General features: G+C 38.8%; 1 protein-coding gene across 1 annotated transcript; it reads right to left on the bottom strand.

Moving 5' to 3' along the window:
• Positions 1-12967: 12967 nt before the first annotated feature.
• Positions 12968-14436, bottom strand: LOC130622498 (general transcription factor IIH subunit 3-like). The gene has a single exon (XM_057437956.1). The coding sequence runs from the start codon at positions 14399-14401 to the stop codon at positions 13508-13510; it is 894 nt and encodes a 297-aa protein (XP_057293939.1). The 5' UTR covers positions 14402-14436; the 3' UTR covers positions 12968-13507.
• Between the last annotated feature and the right edge of the window lie 49 nt (positions 14437-14485).

Genomic DNA, 14485 nt, shown 5'->3' with positions numbered 1-14485 from the left:
GTCTAAAATACCATTTAGCGTACTCAGGTACCTAGCCCACGTCACTTCATTCTGCCTCATTGACATGCCTTTGCACGAGAATTTTGTACCCTCCTTACCTTTGACAAAGTAACACTTCGCCGTCAATGCAATCATCCTAAACTCGATGAATTCGGGTTTAAACAGACATCCCTTTCGACTCGAGTGCTTATCGGTGACTATCCATTTTGGAACATCAGCGTCATACCACTCGAGCATTTCAGGGCATCTCGCAAACGACATCTCCCAACTCTCCCCCCGAGATGGCAAAATAGGGCGCTATCCGTATCCGTTCAATGATGTCCCGATATTTGAGGCTCGCCCTACCCTATGAAGGGGTACTCAGAATGGAGGTGCTTACTATGCAAAAGCTGATACCAGTTACAACATCCAAATCGACTCCCCCTCAAGTCCTTCAAAGGTGTACTGCTGCTGTTTTTAGACCCGGGAAAGGTAAAACCCTATGCCGGTCTTAACGAAACGTTTTACAACCCCAAATTAGAGAAGATTAGCGTCACCGTCGAAGGAGAGCCAAACGAATTGTACTCTCATGCCATGTTTCCCAAGGATCATCTGGAACAGATCGTCAATATCTTTGGCAGACGCGGGAACTCCAATGTAACCATCGGGCAATTTTTCAACGAACGATATGCCCTGTTTGTGAACTTCCGGAGCTCCCCAGATGACATAGTACATGGTAGTGGTAGACCGCTGCAACGCTTGAGTGATGGGGTCACCCTGCACATTACCAAAGAATCCGATGGAACCGGTGATTTTAAATGTTACGTGTATCTCCTACAGGACGCGCAATTAAACATCCTGGATGGCAGGCTGGACCGTGTGGAGTATTAATAAAATTGCTACTATAGCAGTACTGGTAGCAGGTGCGGCTATTAACGCTCTGGCATTCAGTGGGACTAATTATCTATTTTCTAGGCTATCAGGGCACGGCAAGGCGGAACGTAAACGGCACGATCAGGCCGTTGAAAGACTCAATACGGCCCAGGCCCAATGGATCAGGGATAGACAGAAAAAACTCGACTGGTTTGCGACAGAAAGAGAGAAGCAAATTAAGGCGGGAAAAAGTCTTAAGGAGCTTGATGATTCTATGTATTAATTCTACATTGCCTCAGACAAAATAGCCCCACGATTTTTACAGTCCTTTAAAAACCCAACAGGATGGGGAACTCACGTTCGTCCTTGGCTGCCTGTCCCTGCTAGGCTTCGTGGCCTACAAGTATCTGTAAGAACTTGCGTTTTTTCTGACATATAAGAAATATGTTAGAAAAATCACCACATGTCATTACCGAGAAGGAAGTAGAAAAGCTTGGCAATATCTACTATACCCCAGAACATCTCTGGACCGGACGGGAGGCCGTCAAATTACTCGCAAAGGAGAGCGGTGTCCCCAAATAGCTGGTAACTCATTGGGTATCTAGGCAACTCTTATTTTTTCCGGCATATCAAAGGCCCTAAAAAGATCGATTATCCGCATTTCACAATTACTACACCGAATGAGACGCATCAGTTTGACCTGCTCTATATGCCCCATGATCGGTTGTATGGTAGTACGTACAATAAATTCTGACATGCTTTGACGAACGAAGACCCCTACGAACAAAGAAAGCTAGTGAGGTCGCTGAGATGATCAAAGATATTTACAAAGCAGGACCCCTTCATTACCCTAAAACCTTCCAATGTGACAATGGATCCGAGTTTAAATCGGATGTAACGAAACTACTGGAAGGCAAAGGTGTTGACACCATACATTCACAGCCTTCGTGGAATCGTACAATAAAGTCCTTGCTGAGAGGCTTTTTAAGCCTCAGGATGCTCAGGAGTTGGTCTCTAACGAGACTAGTAGCACTTGGGTCAAGCATCTGTATATCACTCTGAAGGGTCTCCACAATTCCAAGACTGCTATGATTGGTATGAAACCTAACAAAGCGATCAAACTGGATGATGTAACACTCACAAAAGAAGAGGAATATCCCGAAGAGAAACCCCTGCCCGAGGATGGTTTATACTTGTACCTCCTGCAACCCGGGGAAGAGCACGGTGATGCGAAACGACGTGCCAATGATGCTTTCTGGAGTAAAAAGATGTATAGGTTGGATCGTATAGTAGCAGGTAGTCGCATGTTATACTATTTGAAGGATGATCCCGATCGCAGCTTTGTTTCGGAAGAACTAATGCTGATACCGGAGGATGTTGAAGTGCCTCCAGAATATGTAATGGATTGATGATAGGGATCGAGCTTTACCAAGGGGTACCCATTTTTGCATATAACTTTTACTACCCGCAAGAGTAGTAAAATCATGCCTATTCCGCGAGTTCCAGGAGTCGTTCATGTGTGTAATTCTCACCAAGCCTAAAATGTCTGACCCTCTCCGGGTTGACTTTAATACATCCACGTTCTCGCAGCCAGTTGTAATGGACGATAGAATTCGGGCTCTCTGCCAGTACCACAATCTCACCCTTGGTGTAATCAACAAGCTTATTGCGCATTTTTTGTGCTACATACCCCTGTTGTCCACAGATCGCAACGTATGGCCAGGGATCATCATAATTCTTCTGGATTATTACGATAGAGTTATCCTTGCCAGGATCTTCGAGGTGGGGCACGGCACGTTGCTTCAGCTCCTCAATCTCATCAACGCTCCGTTCAGCGTGACAAATACATCATGCCTGTTCTTCCCTCCCCCTAGCGTACCCGGCTTGGTGTAGTCGCCAATGATCCCCAGCATACCCTCTATTTCTCCCCTTGATATTGTCTTATTGCGATCTAGACCAAACTGCCTAGCATTTGGAATACACAGGAATCTCTCGAGATCGGCGCGCTTAAAGAGGGGTTGGTCCTGTTTATCGAACAAAGTCTCAATTGATCCTGCAGGTATTGCATTGAATAAGGCGAGTTGTGAAGACATTTTCTATATACCGATGTTTGGCCGGGGGTTTTTATAACTGTCATCTTAATACCCGCAAGGTATTAAAAACACCCGCTTAAGACCTAGTACTCCCGGTTAATTTCGGTAAGCATATAGCGATAAATCTTGTTAATGACGGGAAAAATGGAGAAGTTGTAGGCATCGGGGTTATATCGTATGAAGGTGCATCCCAAGGCTTGCTCGATATGTTTTTTTCCATTTACCTCGTAGCCTATATCCCTATCGGCATGTCCAAATTCATCACATTCGATAGCCAATCTGTACCTCGGGAAGTACAGGTCGATCCTATATCCATCAATACGATGCTGCGTCACCATATCTTCGCCATCAAAAGCGGTGCTGATGTTGTAAATAGTGCCCTCCTCCTTGGATAAAAGTTTTATGTTTTTGATTTCCATACCACTCTTCCTCGCATACCCTCTATTTCCGCCCTTGATATTGTCATATGACGATCAAGTCCATAATTCCTAACGTTTGTAATACCTAAAAACGTAGCAAGATCAGCTCTTTTAAACCATGGGGCCTTACAATTGTCGTATATAATTTCTACATGTGGGGAAAGCACCATAACAATCTTTTGAGATGACATCATTTTTCGCCATTTATTCAGGTAGGTTGTTTGTATGCTCAATCCAAAATTTTTCAAGTCCTGGGGTGTTCCAATCTTACAAAAAGGCAGGCATGTTTGGACCTCTTCAGTTCAATTTTAATCTTATCCCAGTCCGTTATTAGGTTCGTCTCTTCGTGTATCATTTTCATATCGGACCTTTCATGTGGGTACCATAAAAACAGGGTTTTTTTCTGCCTCTTCAAATTTTTTGGTAATACCGTATACAATTGTGTTAGGAGCCACAAACTATGCCCAGATGCCTGCCGCTGATAGCAAGTTCAAGTAGGGATTGTCGACATTTATCGAGGCTTGTATCAGCGATGACGTCATCAATTACAAACAACGTGTTCTCGCCTGCCAGCAATGAGGATAGTTTCACTATCCATTCAAACAACTCATTCCCGGGGTCTAGCATAAATACATCCCTACATAATGAGGCCCTCTCCAGGTATGTCTTATTCCATTTCAGGATAGGGCATAGGATGATAATATTGTTGAAGTGCCTCCCATACTCATTTTCCAACAGGTCCAGGACGCGCTGTGTTTTCCCATAACCCGTAGGATATGTAAAGATTGCCGTGTGGGGGTCACCCACAATATCCATTTTATTTCAATAATTCGACCAATTTCGATCATGTATCCTGGGGTACAGGGCTGCACAGCCCGTACATATTAATACGCCCCCATGCCTGTTTTCCAGTGACCCTCGACAGACAGGGCAGAGCTTGGTCCCTCGAGCCTTGTATTCAAGGGATGGTTGGGTATACGGTAATTATCACTGCAGGCACCGCAATGCATTGCGGTACCTCTCAACGAGCCTTGCCTTCTCGGGTTTATCCCCGATAAGTTCGATATATTGAGGTATAATGTTATATGTCATTAGGTCATATTGGATGAGGTAGTTTTCATCCTGTTGAACACCCCGAATTTCCTGATCGATAGCAGGGGGTCTATTTCAACGTCTTTGATGTCCCTATTTTTAGGAGTCACCCGTCTCTCCTTGGCCCTGACTAGGCAGGCCAAGCAGGTCTTAGTCCGACTATTACCCCTTATTTTAAACCTGTGTGGCGGTAATATTTGCTTACATACGCGGCAGCACCTTATATCCATTTTATTGTTTATGGTGGCTATTCCGGAACATATTTCAGCCTACAGCATCTGATCCCCTGATGTTATAGCATACTGTGCCCATCGTAACGCATTAGTGACCATAATTCTCCCAGGTATACCCCTCATTACATTGGGCGTGAATATGGTCCTGTAGCATAATTATTAACTCGTATAAGGGCTGCATATAGATACGACGTTTTGCATTACCTTTTGATACCCTCCCGAGATCAAGGCATTTGGTGCATGTTTTTGTCAGCTGCCCTTTACCCTTTGCCTTAAACTGGTTCAAAGGGAGGGATTTTTGACATTTAGGACACTGCTTGGCCTCTCCCATATTTTCTATTTGTCTCTATGACAAATTGAAATTTCACCGGGCGCTCTATTTTGAAGATATTAACGATTTTTTGTACCACCCCTGCTTGATCGCGTATTCGTCGAACAGTATCGCTGCACTCATGTACCCGGCTAGTTTCAAACCATCCTTCATATCCATCTTAGCACCCGGCCTGGAAACCCCTAGGGCCTTCTTTCTACCCATAGCTATGAGAATTGTGTAAGACACGAGCCTGACAGACTCCCACAGGGCATCAATAATCATGGTCTCTTTTGGTCCGATATTTTCATCATGCTTGTTTGTTCCCATTTATTAGGTGTCATTTTTTAGCAAAATTCATTGCATGCTTGGGATAGGCTGAGTATTGTCCTGTTGGGGCTCCGGATTAGCCGCCGGCTTGTTGGGTTCATTTTTACCCCTGCTAAGCATATAACAGACGGCTACTCCTACGGCAATCACGGCTAAAGCTCCACCTCCATAGATGTGGACACTGCCCATCGACTTGATAGAACCTGCGGCAGGTTCCTTATCATCCTGTGAAGGTTCTTTGCCCACGTTCTTCTGTAAGTTAGCTTTGTTCTTTCGGTTCCATTCGGCAAGTCTCTTGCCTGCGGCAACACGACCCTCATTCTTCTTCTTGGTTATGACTCTCTCCTCTTGTTTTTGTTCTTCTTCACTCATTTATCTTATGGTGCCGTCTCCGCCGTCTCCGCCTCCTTCTCCGAATTCTCTTTCTTTTTTCCCATATGTCTGGCTGTATGGCCCGCTACAAGTAGCGGGGCCAAGCACCTTCCAATGGTGCAGTTTACGAGGATACCTAGATCGGTCATAGAGTCCCTGATAATGGGATTTTCCTCGATATCTCTCCTTAACCCCTCAACGCTGTCGATGTCCACGAAGTTATTACTTCTACCACCTATTATTTCTTTCTATTTTTGAGTGAAAAAGACTCAGCAAGTTTTTAACAAAGTTTGGAAATATGAAGCATAAAAAGTATAAACACACATAAGTTTACCTCAAATCTTTTCCAGGCTATAAGCAACGTAACTACCTTTACAACTTTTAATTGGAATTTTGATATGCATTCAAAATTATTGTAAGAACCTAACTTGCAAAGGGTACAAAGTATTTGCACAATGAGTTTTCCTGAAACTTATTTTTTTGTGGATGAATGGTACCAAAATGCTTTATTTTGCAGAATGTATTTGTGCAGATGACATAATTTTCACGGAATGTGCAGTATTAATTTTTGTGTGCCTAAAGTTCAGTTACTTTACAAGAGGCAAAATTAGTATGAAGAAATGAAAAATGTTGCAGTAGAAATTGTTGCGGCTAGCTGAAATGAAAAATTAAGAATTTCTTTGACCAATTTTTGACTGATTTCTAAAATTTCTGTGAAATATTTTTGTGGATTGTGCCTAAACTTCTAAAATAAATTCCACAAAAATTTTTTCCACAGATAATGTATGCAGAGTGTGGAGCAAAATTCTTTGCTTGTATCACAACATAACGGTCCATAGGCCAAAATAAGAAAAAATGTTTGATTTAGGATTCAAATTTGAAAAAAATGTTTTTTGAATATTCGTGTACAAAACAAAATGGCGATTAATGAAGGACTTGTTTGTTATCTTGGTACAAAAGTACACACCACTTTTCACAAAGTGCATAAAGAATTTTATCAAAAAAATGCACCGTATATTTGCCTGTCAAAGATTGTAATTCTGATCTGCTGCTGCTGCATTTTAACGATGGTCATGGTAAAGTTATAAGACGACACTTATTTTATGTTCTTTACGTTAAACTTTATATGCAATAGTCCGTACACATGCAAATGTAGCTTAAGCCGGTCAAACTTTCCTGAAAACTACTGCACCTTTTAGGCTATCACTATAAGTCATTTGCTTGTTCACCTGATATTAAAAAAAAAGGTAATGGGTTTGATCCCTAACTATATAAGGAAGGTCGTTTTATAGTTGGGCAGAAATGCTAGGGAATTGCGTAGCTTTAATTAGAGCTTTAAACACTCTGAAGAATCGCAAATGTAAATCACTTTATCATAGCTAAGTAACGAACAAACTAGCTATTTTTTAAAAGATACAGCTTTTTTTTACCTGAGAAGTCTCAGCGACTGTTTTGCAAAAAATTGATTTGGAGTTCCAAACATATCAAGAGGAACGGTGTTATGCCACACTTTGTAATTATTGCCCCACTTTGTAATACCTGCCTCACTTTGTAATAACTTTTGCCCCACTTTGTAATTTCGGAGCTGCTTCACTTTGTAATTCATCTTTGCCCCACTTTTTAATTTTCGGAGCTGCCCCACTTTGTAATAATGTCTTGCCCCACTTTGTAATTTTTGGTTTATTTTGCTCATCAATAGCCTTTCAGACGCTCCCATAGAAAAAAGCTTTAGAAGGAGATTGTGCGATATAAATTCAAAACGAAACACACTGAAAGGGTACTCAAATTGGAAGTTAGTAAAAATGATAAAGTGAATATATGCTTGCAGGTACATTGTGCACGTGATAAAGTATATTAAAATATTATAGCTGCAGTTGGATTTTTTTTTGGAGAAAAGAAAACTCAGAAAACAAGTAAAAGTAAAAAAGTAAAAAATGAGTAAAAGTGTTATGTTTTTTTGTATTTGTATTTTCGAAAATTTTAGCATTCTCTCATGAGTTTTCTGAATAATAATCATCAAGCTGTTGCGAGTTTTGATAAAGTTAGTTGTGTTGTAGTAGGTTATAGAGAGGTTTATAGCATATTATTAGCATAAAAGATAATTTATTACTTACATCAAATAAACTTGGTTTTTTGGACGAGACTGGATAGGATAAGATTTTGGACATCGGCATATACTTTATTTAACGGATTTTGATTTTAGGAATAGTTTTTGGACCAGACATTTTGCGCAAATTTCTTATTTTGATTTTGTTATGGAAATTAAGGTTCGTATTGTTAAGTTACATTCATCCAATGCGAGAAGACGAGTATGAGATAATAGCGGAGTTGATAATGAACGATGGACAATCCAAAATCCCAGCGAAAGACATGACTGCCACTCACAGAAGCGCGTACATCAAATACTGAAGATTAAAAAATGATCTGAAAATAGATTCGAATGGATTAATTTTTTTTCAAGGTAAACGAGTTTTGAAAAAAGTGAATTAAATAAAGTGGTAGCGAAAACATTCAAAAAAAGTAAATCCGCTGGATATAAAAAACTAAGGAACAGAGCTGCGGACGGATATGCGGAAATCAGTGGCAGAAAAATTCTCAGTATAACATCAAATGATGCTGAGTTTAAAAAATTTACTGTGAAATTCAGCAACAAAGCAGTTCCTAAACCAGTCACTGCAAATGAGGTAGGTTTTGTTCATACTGTGATCATTTTAAATTAAATGTAAAGGCATGGGGAAGAAAACCTCGCCCTCTAGTTTATTTGCGACGTTGGGTCCCCCTTTCTTATCATCAAAACTTAAGAAGACTGTGATTAAGGTTGCTGAATTGATTTACATAATTGTGAAATGACGTTACTTTGTATTTTGTATTACCTTTATCGTTATCGACAGTTGACTTGTGCTAATTACGCTAGATAATGAGACAATTTAAAAAAAAGTATTGTTTGCTTTCCAGGTTCATCATATCCATCAAATCGATCTGATCGACATGAAAAATATGCAAGTTGAATATCAAAGAAAAACGTATCGTTATGTACTTTCCTTACTCGATGTCTTTTCTCGCTTTCACTGGTTAGTACCACTGACTTCGAAACATGCAAGCAAGTTTAGAATAGAGCTTGAGAAAAGTTACAATTTACATGGGACCCCTAGTATTTTACAAAGTGACCAGGGTAAAGAGTTTTATGGATCAGTTCAAAGGTATTGTCAGAGGAAAAAAATAAAAATGATTAAAAGCAGACCATACCACCCCCAATCACAAGGGAAAGTAAAAAGATCACATAGAACTTTACGAAAAAAGATATCATACGATCTCATAACTCAAGGTCGTGTTGGTGTAAACTGGGTAGAAAACCTTTCAAAACATGCAAAATGCTTAAATAACGACAAGCGAGAGGAACTTGGATGGAAGTCAGCATTCGAGGTATATTATGGACGGAAGTCAAATGAATTAGTTAATTGTGGAATTCCTGTCGAGGGTCAGGCCAAACCAGTTATTCAACCTGTGTCACCACCCACTTTAAATCAAATTCTAAAACGAAAACAGCCGTATCGAAAAGACCAGGGATAAGGTGAAAGCAAACAACAAGAGAATTGCTGATAGAACTGTAGCTTACTTTCGTAAAAGAAATAAGTGTTCAGAGTATGAAATCGGCGATGAAGTGTTGGTCAGACATGGAGAAAAACGAAAAGTCAAAAAAGCACCCAAGCATCGATTAGTTCTGCATGGAAAAGTGTTGAAGGTAGGAAAATACAAAAATAGGTATTTTGTGGAATTTAAATCACCAAAGACTGACAGGAAAGAGGCCGAATGGTTTCTGGTGGAGGACATTGCAGATTTCAAGAAATGTTATAAACGGAAGAAAAATGGAAAAAGTCTGAAGCAACTTCATAAGGAACAACAAAAACTATATCAAAAGAATTTGTTAGTACCACTTATAAAGCAAGATCGCTTTGACGTTTTTCAAGATCAAGGGTATTCCGTTTCATACGACCCTCTTGGTGATGGAAATTGCCAATTTAGTGCAATAGCGCATCCGCTGACTCAATATGGAATTTTCAGATCTGCCCAAACAGTTAGAGCCGAAATTGCGAGGTTTTTAGAGGAAAATCCCTATGATAATGAAGGGTGGCCACTCGAAATGTACGTTGAGATGCCGTTTAGTGAATATTTAAACAGAATGTTTTCAAATGGGACATATGGTGATGAGCTAACGTTAAGAACTGCCTCTGAGCTATATAACATCGAAATAACGCTTATCTCAACCCTGGGACCTGACGCTCAAGTTACCATAACACCAACAGACTTTTGCCCTTTTAAAAAATAACATTAGGACATTTTGCCGAAGAATGTGGAGAACACTATGTTGTCTTGAGTGAAAATGAAAAAGAGACAGTTGAAGGTGGCGAAAAGGATAATGAAACATTTGAAAGGAGAGAAGAGGTTAAAGCGTTATAAAACGGAATAGGAAAATGAGACAGATGAAGGGAGCGAAGGAGGGGACGAAACTGTTACTTTAGGTGAGAAAGTATCGAAACTCTTTTGTGTGTTCAATAAAGTCTTATCAGTCATTGCGTTTTACCTATAAAGTGAAAAGAATGGTAAATAGTTTTATTTTTCATATTTTAAAATTCAATTTTGAGTTTATTCAACTTAACTTTTGGTATAATAATTTCCCCAGATTGCCACAACGCGACACAAGAAAGCCTATGAGGCTCAGACATTCAATCGGAAGTCCGAGCTTATCTTACTGCACACGGAAAGGTAAGCACATTCGTTATTGTATCATTTTGTATTGTTATCCTGTAACAAAAACAATAACATATATATTTTATTCAAACTTTAGTTCGCAATTTCAACTTCGATGATTTGCCACCAGAAATTATAGAAACGATCTTGATGTTAGTATTGCAATGCAGCGATTACAATTGGCCCTCGCATATCGTTGCCACATATGCACACTTGCGAAACGTATGTAAATTTTGGAGAATTGTTTGTGATTCCGAAAAATTACGAAATTTTTGCCAAGAGTTTACGTACCGTATAAAAAGATCCTTCCACAAAAAAAAGCTAGAATAGCATCAAATTTAATCCGGGTGGGCATGCAAGATAAAAAGTGCCGGCTCATTCTCTGGAATGGTGATAGAGCTGAAGACTATCCTGAACCATCCGAAATAGAACACGGCATGGCTAAATTTACAACTGCTGGCCTATGGTTGGTATATAATAGAAAACATTGTGTGGAAATCGAAGAAGTGATTTTTAGTCTTTTATTCATTCCGGCTTTTATTTTCGATAGTCTTCGTTTATGTTCTAATGTTTTTTGACAAGTAAATTGCTTCCAATAAATCACACAGGTAGAAATTGTCGTATCTTTGTTCACATTTTTTATCTTTCTTTCATTCTATTTAGAAGTAGTGCTTTTTTACCTGAGTTTCATTTGTAGATATACCCGAGGTGACACGTTGCTTGCTGTAAAACAGGTCACGTTGAAATCCTCGAACTGATTAGTCTGCATGTTATGTTAAGATTGCTACAAGTTTATTTCTTATGTTATGTTATGTTATGCAAAAAAACACATTACCTACTGTTTGTATTATATTTCTGTTATACATTTTTTCACAAAAAGAAAGCCATGCATGTAATGTTACAACGCTTGCTAATAAAAATTAAAAGTAATCATTCTACTAACGTGTGACACGCGTTTCATTGCAAATAACAAGACAGAGCATCCAGAACACCGATAACATAACAAAAGATGACGTCATAAAAAATTGCATATTGGTCAGCATGCGAAAAATCGAAAATTACAAAGTGGGGCAAGACATTATTACAAAGTGGGGCAGCTCCGAAAAGTACAAAGTGGGGCAACGATGAATTACAAAGTGGAGCAGCTCCGAAATTACAAAGTGGGGCAAAAGTTATTACAAAGTAAGGCAGGTGTTACAAAGTGGGGCAAGATAATTACAAGTGGGGCAGATATTACAAAGTGGCACAATTATTACAAAGTGGGGCATAACAAACGGTAACCAACTGTTTTGGGCAAGAAACCTTCGAGAGAATACCTCGCAGGAGGAAGCCATGAATATCAGATTTTGACAATTTGAGTTCCTACTGGCTAAAAAAGGAAATTAAACAATTTCCAAGCCCACGGTAAATACTTTATCTCTCTCAAGGTGGTCCCTATCTCTCTATTTTCCAAGGTGATTTTAAAGATTTCGCCTTACGCGGCGGAAATCAAATATGCAAATTTTAAGTTCGAATACAGCTGGAGTTAACCAGGCGGTAAAAGATTCTTAAAATGATTCGGTACTAGAACCTAAGTTCAATGTATTGAGATTCAAAAAGTAGATATTCTCTAGTTTCAAAATATATGCTCTAAATATATTTTTCAATCGCTTGCATAAAACGGAATTTTAATAAAACTGTTGTTCCATTCTCTACTATCCGTGACATTTAAATCACGACTATGTAAATCAAATAAAAGAAAAAATGGGATTTATTCCACATGGTACTCAGAGCTGAGCCACCTAAAATCGAAATTATACCCTTTCCCTTGTTCATTTCATTTTTGTAAGCACTTGACAAAGGGTTATAAATATCCAACTAGTGAAGTCTTCCCTCGTCTGATGAGAGTTTAAAGATATCAACTTTCGTGTTTTCTAATGTTACGGTAGTTGGAAGATCTTTAGTAGACAAATAGCTGTTTGTATTTAATGACTTGTATATTTTATCACCTTTAACTAAAATTTTATTAAACCTCGTTGAGTCCATAAACATACATGCCTAGCAACCAACCAAATTATTGAAAATACGGCATTACACATGCATGTTTGTCTGCAGTATTATTAAATTGCTCGTTTCCTGGATAAAAAGTGCCGTTAACTGATTTTAAAATTTGATATGTATGAGGTCCAGGATTATATCACTATCATGCTTCAAAAATAAACTTACCGTCAAAATGACATGTTTACTAAAATTAGCGAAGCCGTAAGAATGATTATCATTGCAGTTGCGTCTGATTTAAGTTTATATTTGATATATATATAGCTTGTTAAAATTATGGTGTTATTTTTTATCAAAGGTGCCTTTACAATTGCACTTCTCGTTCACATTTTTCAGTATTTTTTATAAATACGTTTTTTCCTTGACAGTTGCACTCCTGAACTATGTGGTCAGAGTAAAAGGTGACACTGACGAAAGATGTTTTCCTCTCACAAAGTAAAACCACTAAACACAAAGCTGCCAAAATAGTGCTAGCAAGGAGGGAGTGGAAGAATTTTATTCAGATCAAACACAGATCATACAGCAAAAAAAAAAAAAGAATTTATCCCAGCAACAACTAACACACGCTTCTCAAAAACAGGGTCCAGGAATATGACTTAACTTCAAAATGGTGGCTTAAAACTGAACTTTCATAGGATAGGACGCCCAATTCAAACAAATGCGTGTAAACACACAGATGAACAAGTTAATTTCAAATAAAAACTACTGTTTTAGAAATTCATATTGATGAATTCGCATTAGCCTCGTTGACATAATTTTCCATCTCTAGCAACATAAGAACCAAAGAAATTTGGAAGAATCTTAGACAACATTCCCGTTTTTAAATTGAGAGGTAAGTTTTAGGTCCTCCAAGGTCAGTAATACGCACATAAAGAACTATAAAAACATTTTTTGAACGTGGGTTTTTTTTTTAGACACCTGTTTTTGTGGTTGGGAAAAAACACAACTTTTGTATATTTTTACAAACGAACGTAACGTGTAACATACCCAAACCACCACAATTTAACAACAAAAATTATTTTAAGCAGTTATATCTTTACGTCTTTTCTTTGGCTTGCACATAGACAATTGTGGTAATTTGAACCTAGTTTGACACGTTAGACATTTGGGCATAAATTGACAGTATATTGACAGACACACGGAGCAAACAAAACCAACGTCCACCAACTGCTTATGACAAAAACACGCAGCCCTGTAATCAATTTGCAACGCTGACGGCACGTGCAGTTTGCTCCGGAAAGCTGGTTCCGGTAAAAACACCCATAACAAATATTCCAGCATCCCACTAAGATTCTCCACATTAAAATATGTTCCATCAGTGATGTCCGATGCTTGCTGTAAAAATCCAGAATGCCTAAGAAGTGAGCACGAATCAATTACAACTCGTTTTTTCTGGGCAGCAAATATGCAGTTCATAATGGACATGTATTGCGCTGAAGTATCTGGAGAAGCTTTCATAATAAAAATACGCGCACATCCGTCCTTTGTAACACTATGGTTATGAATATAACACAACGCCTTTGTCAGTGCACCAGATAGTAATAACGGCTGTACTGCTGAAGTAGTATCATCAGGGTTTTCTTGTTTTACCATCTCCTGAAGTTTACTCATAACAATATTATTCATGTCGACAAAAGCTTCAAATTTCCCATCTTTGGACGAGTTGCTTTCGTTACTGTCTGTTTTTGCCGTGTTCTGAGTGGGGTAAACTACACAACATTCATTTGGATGGCATGCAATAAAAACTAGCTTATTTGTGTGATTTATCATGATGTGGGAATTGCAGAACACTAACAGACTTTCCATACAATGCTTAAAGGAGCTCTTCTCGTCATTCACTGCATCGTGGTTGGCCCACCAACCAGGATTCGTATCACAAATTACAACTAGTAAATTCGTACTGTCTTCAATCATTTTTTTTTCTGTAAAGAGATAACATAACAATGTTAACTTCCTTTTAGTAAAAAGAATGTTAGTGAAAGCTTAAGCAGTACGCTA

This window comes from Hydractinia symbiolongicarpus, chromosome 12 (genome assembly GCF_029227915.1).
Source record: "Hydractinia symbiolongicarpus strain clone_291-10 chromosome 12, HSymV2.1, whole genome shotgun sequence".
NCBI classification, from domain to species: Eukaryota; Metazoa; Cnidaria; class Hydrozoa; order Anthoathecata; family Hydractiniidae; genus Hydractinia; species Hydractinia symbiolongicarpus.
The sequence above is the reverse complement of the archived record's forward strand: the minus strand, read 5'-3'. Positions and strand labels throughout refer to the sequence as shown.